General features: G+C 38.6%; 2 protein-coding genes and 1 long non-coding RNA gene across 3 annotated transcripts in view; 1 reads left to right on the top strand and 2 right to left on the bottom strand.

Moving 5' to 3' along the window:
- CPA3 (carboxypeptidase A3) overlaps positions 1-4,020 on the bottom strand; it is a 29,326-nt gene extending 25,306 nt beyond the window's left edge. The window contains exons 1-3 of the mRNA XM_038571158.1: positions 3,878-4,020; positions 3,707-3,782; positions 1,247-1,371 (exon numbers count right to left, since the gene is read on the bottom strand). Coding sequence (XP_038427086.1) covers positions 1,247-1,371; positions 3,707-3,782; positions 3,878-3,945 — 269 coding nt within the window. The 5' untranslated portion in view covers positions 3,946-4,020. The remainder of the gene's footprint in view (positions 1-1,246; positions 1,372-3,706; positions 3,783-3,877) is intronic.
- LOC119865416 overlaps positions 1-18,710 on the top strand; it is a 204,987-nt gene that overhangs the window by 35,827 nt on the left and 150,450 nt on the right. The window lies entirely within an intron of this gene.
- The window catches only part of CPB1 (carboxypeptidase B1), a 34,125-nt gene continuing 24,351 nt past the window's right edge, over positions 8,937-18,710 (bottom strand). The window contains exons 10-11 of the mRNA NM_001003005.2: positions 11,331-11,415; positions 8,937-9,297 (exon numbers count right to left, since the gene is read on the bottom strand). Of these exons, the coding sequence (NP_001003005.2) occupies positions 9,110-9,297; positions 11,331-11,415 (273 nt within the window). The 3' untranslated portion in view covers positions 8,937-9,109. The remainder of the gene's footprint in view (positions 9,298-11,330; positions 11,416-18,710) is intronic.

Here is an 18,710-nt window from a genome sequence, read left to right as displayed (position 1 = left end):
TATGTGCTCCTCAATTATTAATTTCTACATTGGCTTTATAACCCTCTTGAAACAACAGCAAAAACAAAGACAGTCATCAGCAACAATCACAAATAACAGTGATTAAGCCATGAATAAGAATTTTTTTACTTGCCTTATATTTATTTCTCTTTCCTTGATTTCAATAGAGTTTATATTTATTAAGAGTATTGTAGCAGTAAAAACATAATCAAGTCAGGATAAGCAGGAGTAAATCCTGTCCTGCAATATTGACCTGATATGTTTCAGCCAGAGTAGAAGGATTCATATAGCTCTATGTTGGGTAGCAGAGGCATGAAACAGCAAGTCAAAAAGAAAGATCTAGCGCTTAGCAGTGTTTTATTTTTTTATTTTTTATTTTTTATTTTTATTTATTTATTTATTATTTTTTTTTTAGCAGTGTTTTAAATGGTGAGTGTCTCAGTAAAGGGAATTACTGGGATGACAAGGGCTGGTGGAGTTAAAACAGGACCCCTCAGTACATCAAACACATTTTGTTTTCTATGTTATGTGTAGATTTGTAATATTTATCACTGGGCTCCCTTATTCACTGCCTGCGGTCCAGACTGTGCATGGCTCATGTTTGGTTTTCAGTGAGTTCTAATTTTCCCTTATTTCTCTATGGGACCACAATGACTCATTTCTGTATCTTTGGCCGTTTGAGAATTCTCTCCTGTTAGATTTAAGTTTTACTCTTATTGCATTGCTTTTGTTTTCTCTGGAGAAGAATTTCTTTCATAAAGAATTATTTATTATATGTCTTATTTCCCACATCTATGACTCAAAGATGAGCACAGTTTTTTGGGTCTCCTTTAATGTAGCAAGAGAATTCAAATTCTCAAGAAGGCGGTGCTGGTAGTCACTAGTAGTGCCTGAGCTCAGTGTTGATTACCTGTCAGAGGCGAGGAGTATGGCTAAACCATCCATGCCTGCGCAAGTGCACAATGTCCTTACTAATTTTTTATTTTTGGAGCTGATTTTTGAGAGGAGAGGGCAGACATAGGTAATTGTCCTTGAATATCAGAACAAAAAAAGATGGAAGTTGAATAGCTGAGTGATCTCATCACCTCTGTAAGCAGGCCTTAATAGTCTGTTTGGAAGTAATTGTAAATTTTTATCTCATAGAACTTTTTTTTTTTTTAGCCCAATTAAAAAATAGTACTTCCTTCTTAATTTTAAGATACCCCAAACATTGAATTTGAATTTTGGAATATTTCATAGGACTTACTCATAGTGCATATTATTTTGGTCCAAGGCAGACTGGATGGACTGGGATTCCTTTTCACTAACTTGGAAATCTATCGTCATATTAGCGGTTACGTGGTGGGTGGCATCTGGATACCAGAAGTCAAGCTGTGAAGATGAATTCAATGTTAGTCACAGTTATTTGTTCATGCAACACATATTTCCTAAGAAACATATGTGTCATACACTACAAAAGGAATTTGGGGTTCAATGTGGCCAAGGCATGGATCCTGTTCTTAATAGGCTTATGAGAGTGTCCAAATATACTGTCGAATATTAGGGAGTGGGAGAGATCATTTGTACTGATCACTTTTTTAGGACATAGGTAATATCTATAAGTGCAAAAAAAGGGTAGTTTTAATTCATCTGTTTCCTTCTACCATCTTGATTTGGGTTGTTTCACAATTCATTTACATAGAATCTGTCTCTAATTGGGAATATAGATTAAAAATATGGCTCCCCCCACCCTGCCCCTGCATCAGGCCTCAAAACCAGTTGTCCCTGTGAAGTATGGAATTCCTGGAAAGTTTGTGTCCAACAGAAGGCATAATAATCTCCAGCCTTGTCATTTTTCTGGCAGTATGTCCTTGGGCAATACTAAAACTCCTTGAGTTTCAGTCCTTTTCTCTAAAATCTAGGATTAGGAGGACTCCATTGGGAATGTTGTAAATACTGTGAAATAAATATGAGCTCTGGGACCTGCAGGCATTTAATGGCTGCTGATTCCCTTCTCTTTTTCTTTCTCTAGCTGAGAATTTCAGAAATTTGGTGAATGTGCCCAAAAGGGTAGCATTCAGGTTAAAATAACTTTTAGAAGATTCCAATTCTTGTTGTTCTTCGAAATCATACTCAATTGTGAAACCAAATGAAGTACAATTCCCCAACCTGGGAAATGTGAAGGAAATGCTCAATTCCCACCCAGAATTCCAGGCTTGTAGACATGTCTAAGTCCACCTGGGTATTTTGTAGTTGAATCTCACTCTACCTCTAGGGCAGTCTGTTATATGCTAATATGAGGTGCTATGAATCAACCAATGTGTATTGATTTATTTTGATCAGAAAGCCACAGCATAAACTGGACATATGAGAGATGTAGTGTGTTTTAAAGGCATTTTTGGTGTTCATGGAGCTTTAACAGTGAGAAAGAGGGTAGAGGAGCAGGAGACTGTAAAGATTGGCAGTTTGGCAGATCATGAAGGACTTCAAATATCACACCAATACCAACAGAAAATGCTTCTGCCATGCTTAATTATGAGCAGGCGCCCTTCTGAGCATCACCCAATTATTAGCTTACTTAGTCTTTATAACAACCTTAGGAAGTAGTTATGATTATTATCCTCACTTTACAGAGGAGGAAACTGAGATCCAGAGAGGCCAAGTAACTTGCCTAAGGCCACAGAACAAGTGTAGAGCTAATATACAAAACTTTGAAGATCATGCTCTTTCCATACTAGGCTGCCTCTCACTAGAAACCTTCAAATGGAAGAGTATAATCATTCAGTTTTAGAGCAGTCAGGCTGTAGTGCTGATGAGGCAGGACTATAACCTGAACCCTGGATAAGGGGCATTGAAATAGTCCTGGTGAAAGGTAGGACAGACATAAATTTGGCAGTGGCACGGGAATGAAGAGGAAAGTATGGATTTGAAAAACATTTGAGAAATTTGAACAGCTGAACTTTTTATTAGTTTGATGTGGTCGTGGTGGTGGTGGTACTAAATCTCAGATTTAGTACTGGATTTAAGTCTGCTGTGTGTCATCTTGGTCACTTAATTTACTGTCTTTGAACTTCGGTTCTTTTGTGTTAAGTAGGTTCAATTATACCACTGATACTGAAAATCTGTTTGAGAGTTTGAAATGATAGGTATACGGTAGCTGGCACAGTGTGCCTTGTGTATGGGAACAGCTGAATAAATGATAAAATGATTGTTAGTTCATTGAATTTTAAAAGAATGATCAAACTTGAAGAGTTTCCTTTTAAAATGGACCTACTCTTGGGAATGGTCGCATCATGACATTATAAAACATTACTTTGATGTTACCATTTAACGAGTACCTTGATGCTATCATAATTTTAAGAGAAACTATGCCACTGGTGGAGATCAGGGTGGGAGAGAGGAGAGTGAAGCAGGCAAGGCGCTAGCAGGGAGGGGGAGAGGCTCCCAGAAAGATACCAAGAACACCCCCTCCTTCTTTCACAATTTCACCTAGAAAAAGCTGTTGTTTTGCAAAGCTTTTGGGAAGGAAAACAGGAGTGGCAATTTGGGGACAAAAGTAAAAACGAGGAAAGCACGATAGTGGTCACTGGCTGAATTCTCCAAGTAGCTCCAGCCGCTTCCCCCATGTTTGTCTTTGGGAGCTCTGTGTGCATTACAAATAAAATACAAAAGAGGCAGCTTTTAGAGAATGGAAAGAAAAGATAAAATAACCCTCTAAATGCTTTACCTGGTTGGTTTTGGCCAAGTCCTTTATGATATTTGCTTGTTTTTCATCCTGGGGCTTCACGCGGAATACCTTCTCCCTTTAAGAATGTAGAAAGATGAAACATGTGAACTGTAAAGCATTCCTTCATTCTCTTCTTATATAGAGACTGGAACGCAGGACAGTGAGATTTACCTGTCAAAGCGGACAGGAGCAATTGCAAGGGTGGTAGCGATCAGACCCACAGGCAGGATGAACCACATGGTTCTTCTTTGCCTGCCCAAGACCCTCTGCCAGTTTTATGCCTCAGCTCTTATCTGGAAGAGCAGCTGATTTCCTCTTAGGGTTCTGGTGGATGAAATGTTTTTCTCTTTGTGTTTTCTAGTTGGGGAGGGAGGGGTAAGATGGCAATACTAACACTAAAGTCCCTTTTGTGGCAGATGCAATGTCATGCTACCCTTATGCAGTTGGGAATACCCATTTTACAGAGGGCAGGCAAATTCATTTTTTAGGAAATAACTTGTCCAAAGTAGCAGAGCTAGGATGTTCACAGAATTGAGATTTAAACCCAGTTCTTTGTTCTAAAATACAGCTTTTCCATGTGCTGAATTGAATGATGGAAGAAATCACTTTAAATTTGTACTCACCTACAGAATCTTGGTGGGTGGTCTTTAATGACATAAAATATGTTTTTGAAGCTACATTGGTAACTTGTTAAATCACAAAATATTTTGAATATACTAAAAATACTATAATCTCAAAAATACTGATTTGTTCACTGTCTAGCTTTTATACTTTTGCCATATTTTCTCTGTACCTCTCTGTAAAGAAGTAAATGTTATAGGAAGACCTAAAGTAATCACATCCCCACTCCTTTCCCCTTCTCTTCCTCTGTCTCAGAGATAACCCTTATTCCTAAAGCAACTTGAGGACTCTTAGAAGGCACAATAATATGGTTGCTCAAGTGTTTGTTCATTGGCTGCTTTCTTCAGGGTTTGGATACAGGGTTCAATAAATGCTTTCAGAAAGTCAAGTTGATGAAAGCCATTTATAGACCATTTTAAGTAGAATTTCCTTTTTAAAATTTTTAAAGAGATTTTATTTATTTATTTGAGAGACAGTGAATAAGAGAGCACAAGCAGGGGGAGGGGCAGAGGAGAGGGAGAAGCAGACTCCCCCCTGAGGAGGAAGCCCAAGGAAGGGTTCAATCCCAGGACCCTGGGATCACGACCTGAGCCAAAGGCAGACACTTAACACACTGAGCCACCCAGGCGCCCCTAGAATTTCCTCTTAAAAATGACTACTTCACGTTGAAAAATGTATATAGATCATTCTATAGGAAACTTCTCAGAGTCATGGTTATATATTTTTATTAGCAAAATAATACGATTTGGGAGATGCCCGTGTTACCCATAGAGCAGCTTCATTCTTCTCCCTTTGTTAGATGTGCACTAGGACATACCCTCCAGGGGGCTCCCCTTGCTCCAACCCTGTAGGTAAGGGAGAGGAGGGTTTTACAAATGCCTTCATGTTCCTGACACTGGACAAGCTTATCAGCACTAGAAACTTCCAAAATAAATGTTTGCTCCATTGCTTCTAAGGATATATTTGGTGGGGGTACAGAGTAAAAGAGCTTGACATTGCAATTAGACACATGTAAGCTTGGAGTGGCTCCTTCACCCTGTTTAGTCATTCTGGGCCTTGGTTTCCTCATCTGTACAATGGAGATGCAAATTGGACTCTGGCAAGTGCTGTGAGGGCTAAACCAGATAGCATATGTGAAAGACTTGGTGGATAGTAGGTGCTAAAAAATATGCTCGTGTCTTCTAAGCACTTGATAAAACTGCCAGGTTCTATAAACAGACTTAAAGTTGGCCATTGTCAACTGGAATATCAACATATATCATGCGGTAGATTAAAGTGGTGGCTGTGTCCCTTAAGGGGTGAAATATCTTTCTGTATTTGGTTTAATGTGGACTATTTCAGGAAACATTTTCTATGTTACAGCTTTTCTTTTTGGAGTTTTATTTTCGGATTCTTCAAGTAATATCTACTAAAAATAATTTAGCAAAATACAGAAAATTTGAAAGAAAAAATAGACATCACCCTTAATTCTAGCATTCTTCTATGTTTTCCTAAAGTCTCTTTCTGTGTGACTAGTTAAAATTGTGGAGAAGACTTGTATGTCTGTTTTTCAGGTCAAATAGGAAGGACATTTCTGTTTTATTTGGGGATCTAGGTAAATGTATGAAGGATCCTGGTATCTCTCAGGATAAGACTCTGATTATAAGTAATCTTAGACCTCTTGATATATGTTATGTATTTCATTTCTCTGTCTCTGGAATAGGACATTGACATGTGATACTTTTAAGACTTTTCACTCCTCCCCAATTTATTTAGCATCTGAAGAACAGATACAGTAGATGGATTTCAAGAGTATTCTGGAACTTTTTCTCAGAACAGGTGGGATTTCTTGGCAGGCATAGTTCTGGACAATCTTATATTATTGCATCAAAAATTATAAAAGATCTTGGCATATGTACAGAATAGATGAATAGTTGTTGGACAACATATCTTTTTAGGATTGACTTTGTAAGGTGGTGTGATGTTTCATAGGACAAATTAATCTCTTTAAAAAGATATTTAAAGTTGAATACCTCACACAACAATATTTTCCGTCTTTCTGTATCTTTGAATTCCTAGGAGTTTTATAGTAGTATATGTGTAGCCACAGTTTAAAATATTGCTTTATTTTTTAACCTATACTTTTATGCATATTTAAAAAAATTATCACTGTAAAAGAGATATCCTAGAAAATGAAAGTGAAGATTCTCTTGTGATCTTACTAGAATCTTTCAAATAATTCTCCATCTTCAAATCAAATCCAATAAACTGGAATACCTTTAGACATCTCATAAAGGATATGTTGAAAGAAAACTTTGTTGCCTTTAATTGTGGATATTGGCTTAACATTGAAATGAAGCTGCCCAGCAAAATGCTGCAGGAAACTTGTCTTCATTAGTTGAAGGAAATATGGCATTTCTGGACAAAGATGTGGGTGTGTGGCTCAGGCAATGTCAGACCTGGCTAGAGGGGGAGTGACTGTCTGCTCAAATGAGATGACCTAAGAGGATCATCAAGACCCCAGTTGGCCCCCAAATAACCTCATTTGCTGTCATGTTTCCTTCTGTTTTTTTTTTTTTTTTTCCCTGTGCCTGAAAATTTTTAGCAATTCATATAGGTTAGCTGGCAAAAGCAAGTGAATCCATGGGATATTATTCTGGATATGGAGACCTCCCATATTCCACACTGGAAAAACCAGTCAGGAAGGACTAAGGCAGACATCTCTCTCTCTTTTTCTTCCCCTCAGTTTAGCTCAGGCAAGACACTCCTAGCCAGCTAGCTGTTGACTTTTAGTCAGCCAAAGATATAGCAAAAATGTTTCTGATGCAAGAAATCTTGGATATATGGGATTTTAAATGAGAATATTTGCATATTTACTTTCCTAGTCACTATTTTTCTTAAAAATTCCTTGGAATTTTTGAATATTCCTGATTTCTAATTTAAAGCACTCAATTTAGAGATTTTAAAGGGTTCTTTACGGTTTACACACATAACCCCTGAACTTTGGGTCACACATAGCATTTCTTAATTAGAGGTCAGTGATGGGGTGGGGTATGGGAGTGTCGTGTGGAACTGTCTATGGATTGAATAATATATGTCCAACAAGATGACTTCACTTAGGTAACTCTGGTTGAGTTAGCTTTCCAATTCCCAATATGGATATAATTTAAATAAAATGGGAAAAGATAATCTAGCTAAATTACATCTGTTTTTTTATTACCATCAGTACTGCTTGAGAATTCATGGAAATTTCTTTTTTTTCACCTACGTGTCTATTTAAATGATGTATTACTAAATTATTTTGAAGATGATTGCTTGACAAATTGTAGCAGCTGCACTGCTACCATCTAGTGGACAATTAGTGCAATTAATCATTCTTTGGCTTGACAACTTCCAAACCATTGTGACTTCAAAGTATTCTTCTTTTGAATAGGACACTATCATAGATATTTTAACATGTTTTGCTAGATATGGAATCTTATTTTCCTTGGATCCACATAGAAAACAATGAACTTGTATTTTGAAGTAAATAGAGTAGTAGATTTTAAATTAAGAGATGCCCCCAAATTGTAACTAAATACCTATTATTATATTTTAAATTTCAAACTGCATAATACTCTCTGACATTAGCATGTTTGGTTTTAATTCTGGGAAACTTCAAGTCATGGAGTAATATTTGCCTTTTTTGTTTAAGGCCTAACACCCTTCTCTTTTATCTCCAATCTGCTTTGTAACACCCTCCTGTAACAATCTCCTTGTAACACCCTCCTGACACTCTCTTGTCCAGTCTGCTTTCCATACCTTTCTGGTATGGTATGGTATGGTATGGTATGCTTTCCATACCTTGAAACAGAGTTTAAAAACTCTGATCACCTCTTTTGCAACTGAAGCCATTTCCATGGCTCCCCATTGTTCTTAGACCAATTTTCCAAATCCTTAAGCCCTAAGCTCTGCCTAGTAGTCCCTCCCTCCCTCCTCAGCCCCTGTACAAGCCCGTTTGCCCTCAACTCTCTAGGTTCCTTGCTCTCTGGCTTTCTTCCTACTGGTTCTGCATAATTACAAGGCTTGGAAGGGACACTCCTGAGCTAATTGTGACTTATTCTTCAGGTTCCAGCACTCCCTGGAAGAGAGCCATCTCTCCATCAGGGAGGTGGACCTCGTATGTGGCCTTTTTATGTCATTTGTCTAGAACTTACTTGCTTAATATAAATTAAATGACGAATGATTAAATAATTAGTGAAAAAGCTAATTACTTTTTTCATGTCTGTCTTCCCAAATGTCCATTGAAGGCAGAACTTTCTTTTTCATTGCTCTGTCCCTAATTACTTAGCAAAGTGTTTGATACGTAGTACCTAGTTCATAAAAATAAATGAGCTCAGATGAAAGCTAAAGCAAGATGGGGTGTTTTTACCTATGCTATATTTTCCTGAATTTCCCCTTACTTGTCTTCTTCCTCATGAGCCCCCATTACAACCTGTACATCTCTGCACTCTGCTAGTATTGGCAAACACCCCGAAGACTTTATCTCCAGTAGAGCTGATCCCCATCATTAACTGTATATGGCTTGCCTAGTCATTGGTTTGCAACTTTTTTTTTTCTTTCCCAAAGAAGTAGACAATTTATCAGGTCTCTAATTATAATGATTCATTTTTATTATGATCAGTATTAAAAGATCCAAGTAGTTTAACAGAGTAGAAGCTTATAAAAAGATTGGGATCTGGAAAATATCCAGGCAGACAAAAATAAGATTTCAGGATAGGAAAGAGAGTGAACACTTTGAAATAAGGTTGTCAGCATTCTCTACTAGTACAGATGTTGCAGGACGTATCTGGCAAGGTGCTTGATGGCCAACAGTGTCTCCTCACAGGTTGGCCTAATCTGGGATTCGGGGAGGGCAAAGCCGTATCTGCCTTTGTCCCGGAGTTCAAAGGTAAAGGAATATTTGATTCCTTGATCATAAGCCCAGTCATCAGAGCCCCCAGCAGCAGGATCTGAAAGGTGCAAACCGCAAGAAAACAAACAAACCAAAAAACTTTAAATCCAGGAAGGAAATTAAAAACAAACAAACAAACAAAAACTAGCGATCTTTTATAATTACAACTGTTTTACTGGGCAAAATATTTTCAGTAGGCCAATATTGTAGAAAACTGGATTATAAAAGATATGGGAGCTGTTTTAAAAAAATAAGTCCAGGGACACCTGGGTTGCTCAGTGGTTGAGCATCTGCCTTCGGCTCAGGGCGTGATCCCCAGGGTCTGGGATCGAGTCCCGCATTGGGCTCCCCGCAAGGAGCCTTCTTCTCCCTCTGCCTGTCTCTGCCTCTCTCTTGCTGTGTCTCATGGATAAATAAATGAAGTCTTAAAAAAAATCAGTCCAATCTTACCTCTAAGCCTAATTCGTGGGAATGTTGTATTTAATACCCCAGGAAGTATGTAATTTATAATATAAGCTTCTCACTGTGCTTGTATGCTGTGGTAGGCAATATCATATATAATTGGTTTACAAAAGATGTATAATTTCTGGGAAGAGAATGTTTGTTTTCTAGGAAAATAGAGAAAGCTACATGATGACTGGTGATAGGAGAGAACTCCAAACCCCAATGAAACAGTGCTGAGTGATGAAATTGGAACCCCTCGAGGTCAGGGCTATGTCTTTGTTTGGTTTCCTCTGGGCCTAGCAGATGGTCTGGCATAGGTTAGGCATTTGTTTAGTTCTCCATTCAGTAACAGTTACGATGTCACTGCCTTGTGGATTTTGTATCTATTCAGTCACTAGTTCATTCGTTCGTTCATTCATTCATTCTTTCACCTGTGATTCAGTCAACAGTTGTACAGCCCTCACTGAGCAGCAGGCCATTGGCTCTACTCTGTAGATGCCAGAATAGAGGAAAGACGTGACTTCTGCCCTCCAACGGCTCACAGTGTAATAAAAAAAGAATCTTCACTGAACTAGTCTGAATAAAACATATAATGAGTTCCCAGTATATGAATAGGTGGGCTACTTCTGCTAGAACCCCCTTAGGAAAACAGTATACTCCCATATGATTAAGAACAGGTTGAAAAAAGGACCGGGATATAGAAAAACTGTATTCTATATAAAACTTAAAAAACAAAAATAAAAAACAAAACCCAGGATTTGAGCCTCTCCAACTGCATGGGAGGCTCTGTAATGACAGGATTGGGCCTTTTCCCTTGTATTTCTAGTCCTTTGAGATCTGGGGCAAAAAGAAATCATGCAAAGGCGAAGGAAAATGTAAGTAGAAATTTAAAAGAGGGCCTTCAGGATGTGTCTTCCCAGTAAATTTACACTCTGTAGCATCTAAGTGAAATCTGAACTTTGAGGTCTAGTCCCTACCTAACTCTCTTGCTATGTGTCTCTTGCCACTTGCTTGAACACACCGAGTCACTGGTCAAAGGGGTTGACATCTACCCCTGGAAAGTGACCTAAGCCTGAATTAGCCCTCGCACCTGCAGTCTGTTTAGTCAGGAAGACATGCCTTCTTATGCCTTTCCTCGGCAGTTGTCCTTCAGGTAAAGCTTCTGTGTCATTATCCTGGGGAGTCCTCCCTGATACTGTGGGATGGGCTGGTTGGTGCTGGAGTGTGTTCTTTCCTTGTGTATCCTGTTATAGCATCTAACACTTCCTATAGTTAGTTTTCCTGCTGCCCTAGTGTGTATTCTTTGAAGACTGTGCTGGTTCCCCTCCTTCCCTTTCTCCTTTTCCCCTCCTTCCCTTTCTCCTTTCCTCTTGCCTTCTCTCCATTCTTCCTCCCTTTCTTCCCTAGCACCTAGTGAGGACCTGGCACATAGTAGTGGATGCTCAATGGATGTTTACCAAGAGCACGTGTTTCTTGGGTTGAAAGGGATATTTTTTCTGAACAGAAAACTGATACATGCTGTATAAAAAATTCACTGTCAGGCAAAAGCCACATGCTTTAAATGATCTGAAAGGAAAGGCTCTGGGAACCATTTGTCGCCTTTTTAGGCATGTGGTCTCTTTGCACCATTCTGAAGCCAACACTCACAGATTGTTGTAGCTCCCGGGCCATATGTGTACTTGGTGCCATGCAGGGTGGCAAGTTCTTTTACAGTAGCTTTAGCCAGGGCATTCTGCAAAAGAAGCAGTAGTTCGTGAGTTAAATAAATAAAGGCACATGCTGACAACAAACAAACATCTGTACGTTATTTTTAAGACATCGAAGAGGTATAAGACCCACTTTGGGTCAGTTTTATACCTGCTCAGTGCCCATTCTAATTTTTCTAGCTAACCTAGTCATGTGATCCAAGTGAGTGTTGTGAAAACATGTCTTCCCTAATGCCCTCTCCAGGCACTTGCTCTGAGCTTCCCTCTGTAGCACACAGAATGTGTCAGATTGTGGCAACACCATGGGCTGGCCTCTGAGTTATCAGGGACTTTTTCTGTCTTTTATCTCATTCTTCAGGGTCTACACCAAGGCTTACCACTTAATGGTCGTCCAGGAACTATTTGTTGGAACTCTGAAGATAATTACCACTCTTCTTACCCTCTTATTTGAGAATTAGGTCTTTACATTCATTTTAAATAATCGTTGGAGTAAAGTATGGGTCATAGCAATAACTTCTACTTTAGTCAGAGGACAATCTTTTACTTTCTTTTCTTTTTTATTTGCATAGAACCTAGTATGTCTTTTTTCCTCCCAAATATTCTTACTTAGGCTTGTTAAACTTCTTTTTTTTTTTTTTTAAACCTTAGTTCAGGCTCAAGAAATGAGGCTATAGCAGTCTATAACTGTCCCAGATATCACATTCATTGATATAGTAAAATGTCACAGTGTATTAAGAATTAGGTTATGTCTAAGAATTAGTTTGGCAAATCCATATTGTCTCTGGAGCTTGTAAGAGAAAAGCAGGAGAAAAGGAGGTCTCTGTGGTTGTACAAAGAGGTTGTCAACCTAATACAGGTAAAGAAAAATCAAATACATGCAAAATAACCCCCCCCCCAACAAAACAAAACAAAAACTACCTGGAAATGTGGCAGGTTATAAAGCCAGGATAAGATAGGATTATATGAAATGGGGGAGGAGTATTAAAAGCTACACATATGAATGATTGGATACTCAATACTGTGGTTACTGCCGGCAGGGGGATATTTGGGAATTGGCAGTTCCAGGGATGAGGGTGGTTTTAGCTTGGAAGATTTTACACTGAAGAATTAGACAACATCTATGCTATTTCAAAATGAAGAACACTCGATTTACAGAATTAAAAAAAAAACGGCAAATATTATCTTATGTGTATTTTTTTCTTTGAGAAGCAGCTTCATTTTCTCAAAAGATCCATTGCTTTTCTGTGCCCCTGCCCCCCAACTCTTCAGGGACAATGGCTCTGTACCTCCATCCCCCATGTGCTGCAGACTTCCTAACATCCACTGACATATACTGCATATTTAAATGAATCACTTGAAAAGTAAGGCCTGACTTGACTATCTTGGGAATACAGATTTGAAAATCTGATTGTTTACTACAGGAGAATCAGCCATAATTCATTCTGGTTATGAAACTAGCTATATTTCATACTTTGGCATCATGATTATGTCTTGTACATATGCTTGGAAAGCTATGAGGTTGGTGATGAAATCAAAATACTCCTCGTTTTACAAAGTAGCAGCTTCCTTTAGTCCTTGTTTTAATATCAAAATCAGTTTAGTAGTATCTTATGTCAAATTGACAAGGGTATATCTATAAAACTTCAGAGTTTCAGCTCCCAAATTGTTAATGCTTCCCCAGCCAAGTGGTAAATTAGAAAATTTAAAAAGAATTTTAAAATATAAGTCATGATGTTCTGGTCTGGTCCACTGAAATGGTGTAATCAGTTTCTTGGAACTAATTTATTATTCTCAGAGTTTTGGAACAGTAACTTGAAAATGTTAGGGTTTTACTTCCCCTTTTTCCCCATCTGGTAAATTAATATCTGCTTCCTCTTACTGCACTAAATCTTTACTGTTGTGATCTAAATGTATAGTTCCTATTATTTAATCTTATTCTAACCAATGCACTAGAGCTAGGTCTTCTCTCCACCTTTTAGTATAGGGTCTGTTGCAGATTGAAATGAAGATAATAAGTTAATAATTGCATAATGTCTAGAATATATTCAAAACCATCCTGTGGGGATGTGAAATATGGTGAGGTACTAATTTTTTTTAGTAAGTAAATAGTACATTTTTTTACTATTCCATAATTTCTTTGACTTGCCATTCATCTCGGGACATCCGTAGTTATTTTTCTGTAAGGCAGAAACTCTGATTATAAAGAACTCTTATTCCTTTCCTACTTTACCATTCTGAGGCTTTTCATCTGTTCTGGTTTCTCCCCTTCCCCTTGAAGCTTTGAATTATTGCTTCTAGTTAGAAATACAATTCTACTAAGTTCTGGGGATCTAAGGTACAGCATTATGACTATGGTCAGCAGTACCGTACTGTGTACCTGAAGGTTGCTATGAGAGTAGAGCTTTAATGTTATCACCATAACAAAACAACATAACAGCAGCAACAACAAAATGGTAGTTGTGTGAGGTCAAGATTGTGTTAACTAATGTAGTGAACATTTCCCTGTATATATGTGTATCAGATCATTACATTATACCCTTTAAACTTACACAATGTTATATGACAACTATATCTTAATAAAGCTGTAAAAAAAGAAGTATGATTCTTCAGGATTAGTTCCAAACAGTTATGAAGACTAGAGAAGATTTAAGACAAGAAGATCATCATCATTATCTATTAAACTCCTGTGTGTCCGTTGACCTTCACGTCTCTTAGTATGTTTCGTGGTGTAATGTAATATAGGAGTTATCTGACAAAACTGAAAGGGGCCTACTTGTGATCTGTTATCTCTTTTGACATATCAACTTATCATTTTAGTCATAACTACCATTAGGGCCACACAAAAATGTTCAGTTTGCCTTTCCTCAGACTGATAACCAAGTGCTTTCTGATACTGCACAGGCATCTTCTGGAAGCAATTGTTATGCCTTTGGTGCTGACCATAATATATAAGATTGATGTTAGTTTACAAAGGATGTTAATATGTTCCTGTCTCTGGTGCACATTGCAGGAACATTTAGTTTGTGTCAGCCTTTGCTCTCCTTGTCCTCAGTTGCTCTGTCGTCTTGCTGCCTACCTCATCACTCATCTTCTGAGTGTCATCTCATCACCACATCTTTCAGTGGCTTTCTCACCTTCAGTTGAAGTGCAGCTTCCTTTCTGGGCATAAAGAGCATGATCTAGCCCCTTCCTTCTCTTTCAGTCTGCATTATTGGCTGTGTATTCTGTGTTCCGTTTGAGCTAGGTTTCCCCAAACTTCTTCCTTATACACCTGTTCCTGCCTCTTACCTCCCTCACTTTGAATGTCCTTCTCCGTTTGTTGGAATCTTCTTCTCATCTTTGTTCATTTGGAGATTTACTGTTGTTCTTCTAGATTCAGTTTTAGTGTCACTTTCTTTTTGAAGCTGCCCCTAACTCTCTTATGGAGCATTGATTCCCCCTCCTCTAACATCACCGTGAGGCTAACATCACCGTCAGAGTTCCTGTCATCCTGTTCTATAATGAGTTGTTTTTGCATCTATTTGCCTCCCAGGCGAGTTCACTGTGGGAAGGGACTCTTGGCTATTTATTTTGTATTCTCAACAGATTTTGTATAGCATCTAGCACATGGTTGGTTGATAGAGTCTTATCCTAGGACTGAGGCATTATAGATGGCTTGATTTGGGTGGGTGTTCTTGATACTGAGTGCTGCAAAGGCTGTGATGAATATGAGTGGAGACTGGGGATGTTTTAGGGAGGGTGGTGATACCATGTAGTGATGGTTGTTGGGTTGCCACATTTACACAATGACTTCTGCTGTGCATTTTACTTATTTCCATTAAGGTTTTTTTTTTTTTTTTTTTTTTTTTTAATGAAGTCTGTGGACCCTTTCTCTCTGCCCCTCTGAGGTCAAGAGACAAAAAAAAAAAAAAAAATCAGAACAGACATTAATTGACCAAAATATCATATTTTAAATTCCAATGATCTTAACAAAAATCCCTGGAATCAGTGTGGGTCTTTTCTTTTGAAGAGTTCAAATAGTTTCACAAATGTTACTCATTTATCTTTCCAACACTATCTGTCCACATTTCATCGGCATAGAATTTTCTCGCAGAATGGAATGCCACGTGGGGCAGCACGCTCAGTGGGAATGTTCCAACCAAGCTGGGTGACTGACCCCAGGCAGGAATGGTAAAAGAGAGATAATTCCTGCATTTGCTAAAATGTTAGAGTGGTAACTCCTTCCCCTTGTACATTTCTGTGAAAAGGGACTAAGACAGCTGACGAAAGACCCGCAGAAGCAATAGCACATCAGAAAGCGTTATCCACATCTTGAAACTCCAATTAAAGACACTTTCTATACAACCTGTCATTTGAGGGACATCTTACATCCTTGCTCAATGGGTTCAAAATAAGAACTAACATTTACATAAAACCTTAGACTTTACAAAGAGCTCTTGATAAGGGCTAGATATTTTTATCCCCATTTTACGGATAAAAGAACTGAAACTCAGAGAGGATAAAAGAACTTTCCCAAGGGCATGCAGCCCCATAAGTGGCTGACTTGAGCTAGGTTCTTCTTGCTTTAAATCCTGTGCTCTTTTTCACTTCTCCTTGTGGCCTTCGAATACTTCAAAAGAAGTGTTGCTGGAGCTGGTTTTACCAATTGTAAAGAACAGAAGGAAGCTAAATATAAATCAGCCTCAGAGAAAACTTTGCTTTCAGTCAAGGCCAAACATGGCCAGCCTTTATTAATCCTTAGATATGAGTTTCCTACCATGTCTTATGCATGTTCTCTTTTGTCACCTGTTTTCTTAAAAAGAGGCCTTGGTCATAGAGCAAAAGACAGAGAGAGTCTAAAATGTCACATCTAACTCAAAGCCCAAGAGACAAAAGACCAACTAGTGTAATGTTTCCCAGGCTCTGAGCTCCAGGGGGCTGGTAAGATGAATACGGTGAGGGTGTTCTTTTCCGCTGACCTGCCTTCCCAGGTAACATGTGATCAGGAAACCCCTGCCTCATGGCTGTGCTCATGGTCCTCGTTGCAAGCCAGTGTCATGGGAGGTGGGGGGCCGCCTCTTCTAATCTTCCACTGGTCCATTATTACAGTACAAGAAAACAAAAATTCCAAACTGACTATGGGTTATAAGCCAATTCGAAGGAAATTTTCTCCAGAACTTTGTTTCTAACTTGAAGTTCTGAGTTTAATTATTCCTCTGGGTGAATACATGTGATAATGGAAGCATCAAAATGATCTTTAACTGCGGTTTCCTTCCTTCTGTTCTGTGATAATGGGTAACTTACACCAAGGGACCAATGAGGAATTTAACTTTTATAATTTTGATGCAAGAGGAGAAGCCCGCAAGGCCTACAAGCAGGCACTGAGGAGAAAGCCTTTGGGATTTGAAAAAAACAAATACGTTTCTGAGAAAAACAGGAGGATAAACAAGCACAAGCTCTGGTTGCAAAGCCTGAGATTAGAGAAAGGCAAGGAGTTAGGGGAAAGGCTTGGCTTGGGAGAGCAGAGCCTGCCCATCTTGGCAGAGCCTCTGGGGAGTGTGGGAATGCTTTCACTGATGTAAAGCAATTTTTTTCTTTGGCTGGTCTGCATGCATATTCTTAAGCTCTTTAAAATTCAGGGAGAATGTGAAACGTGAGTCAGCTGAAGTTGCAAAGTCTAGAGAATTTTTGTGTGTGCATGTGTGTGGAGGTGATACTTCTTCCAAATAAATTATTAAAAAATAAATGCTGTATGATGGGAATGTACTAGATCTCTTGCACTTTCAGATTCATAGAACACTGTAAAGTATTTATGAGGAGGGTGAAAGCCAGGGGCCTTTAGCCAGGAATGTGACTCTGTTCTTATCTAAGCTTAAAGCAGGGTTTCTCAAGCTTGGCACTCTTGACATGTGGGCTGGATAATTCTTTGTTGTGGGGGCTCTCCTGTGCATTGTAGAATGTTTTCGGCATCTTCTGGCCTCTACCCACTAGATGCCTGTGGTACTCCCACGGTTACGACAACCAAAAATGTCTCTCCAACATTGCCAAATGTTGGAGGTAGGGAAGGGGCTGGGAGGGGGGCAAAATTGGTTTAAAAGAAATCAGATAAAAGACATAATTATGGTAAACATGAGTGTATTTTAGAAAAAGAATTAAAAAGGAAGACAGCTGGTTTTGAAGGTGCTCTGAATGCCTATCTTCTTCGCTGATGATAGTACAAGTGCCTCTTAACCACTGCTATTAGGTCAACTCTGCTAAAATACACTTTACTAGCAGGATTGCCAGACTTAGCAAAAAATATCGCATACTCAGTTAAATTTAAATTTCAGATAAACAGGGAATACTTTTTCAGTATAAGTCTTCAATATTTAGAAGATATTTATACTAAAAATTACTTGTTCTTTATCTGAAATTGAAATCTAACTGGGAGTCTGGTATTTGACCTGGCAATCCTATTTACCAGGTTACTGGCTCTGGGGCCTGCTACAACACAGGACTCAGTGTGACATTTTAAGTCTCTCCATAATCTCATTACTTCACTTCCACTCTTTCACAAGAACACTAGAAAACAGGCTGATCCTTCTCTTTCCATACCCATTTTTCAACCCTCTTGTTGCACATTTGTTGGCTCTTTTCTCTGCCTAAAGTGTACTCTTCTGTTCTCTATCGCCCAAATCCTGCCCATCCTTCAGGGCGCAGAAGAAATGGTTTCTCCTTTCTATAACCTTCACCAAATAGCTTCATTACATATTAGCATTTATTTTCCTGCCCTAAATTCCTACTACTGTGCTTAGTTTGAAACTCCCAATTTTGTACTTCTCTTGTATGGTTTCCAGTATCTGAGTTTTACCATTTCAATAGGGCCCTGCATTCTTAATAGCAAAGACCGTGGTTTATGCTACTCAGTGAAATTTTTGGTAATTGTCTGATGAGCCGTGTACTGACCAGGCCCCTGCAGGAGAATTTTAACAGGCAAAGAAGTCACTTAAAAAGTATAGTGATAAAGCAACAACTGGTTTCTCTAATTAAATAAATTCTGCATTTTATTTTAGAATATTATAAGTGAAATTGAAAAATTCTGAAAAAAGTACCTGAAATGGATATTTTGTGCTGCAGGTCCTGTCTCCTAAGCTGCTGGTAGCCTGCTTGACAGTGTGACTATGGCCTTGTTATTATTGTTATTAGGCAGGGACATGGGGACAGCATCGATTGGGTGTGCACATGGCCCTGCAATTATCCACCTTCTAATCACAACATTTCTTCCCTCTGATTTTTATGTTTGTCTCTAATCATGTCTTGCTTTATGCTCACATGCTTGGGTGGAGCAGTGGATTTCTATCTT

Source organism: Canis lupus, chromosome 23 (assembly GCF_011100685.1).
Source record: "Canis lupus familiaris isolate Mischka breed German Shepherd chromosome 23, alternate assembly UU_Cfam_GSD_1.0, whole genome shotgun sequence".
Classification (NCBI taxonomy): Eukaryota; Metazoa; Chordata; class Mammalia; order Carnivora; family Canidae; genus Canis; species Canis lupus.
The sequence above is the reverse complement of the archived record's forward strand: the minus strand, read 5'-3'. Positions and strand labels throughout refer to the sequence as shown.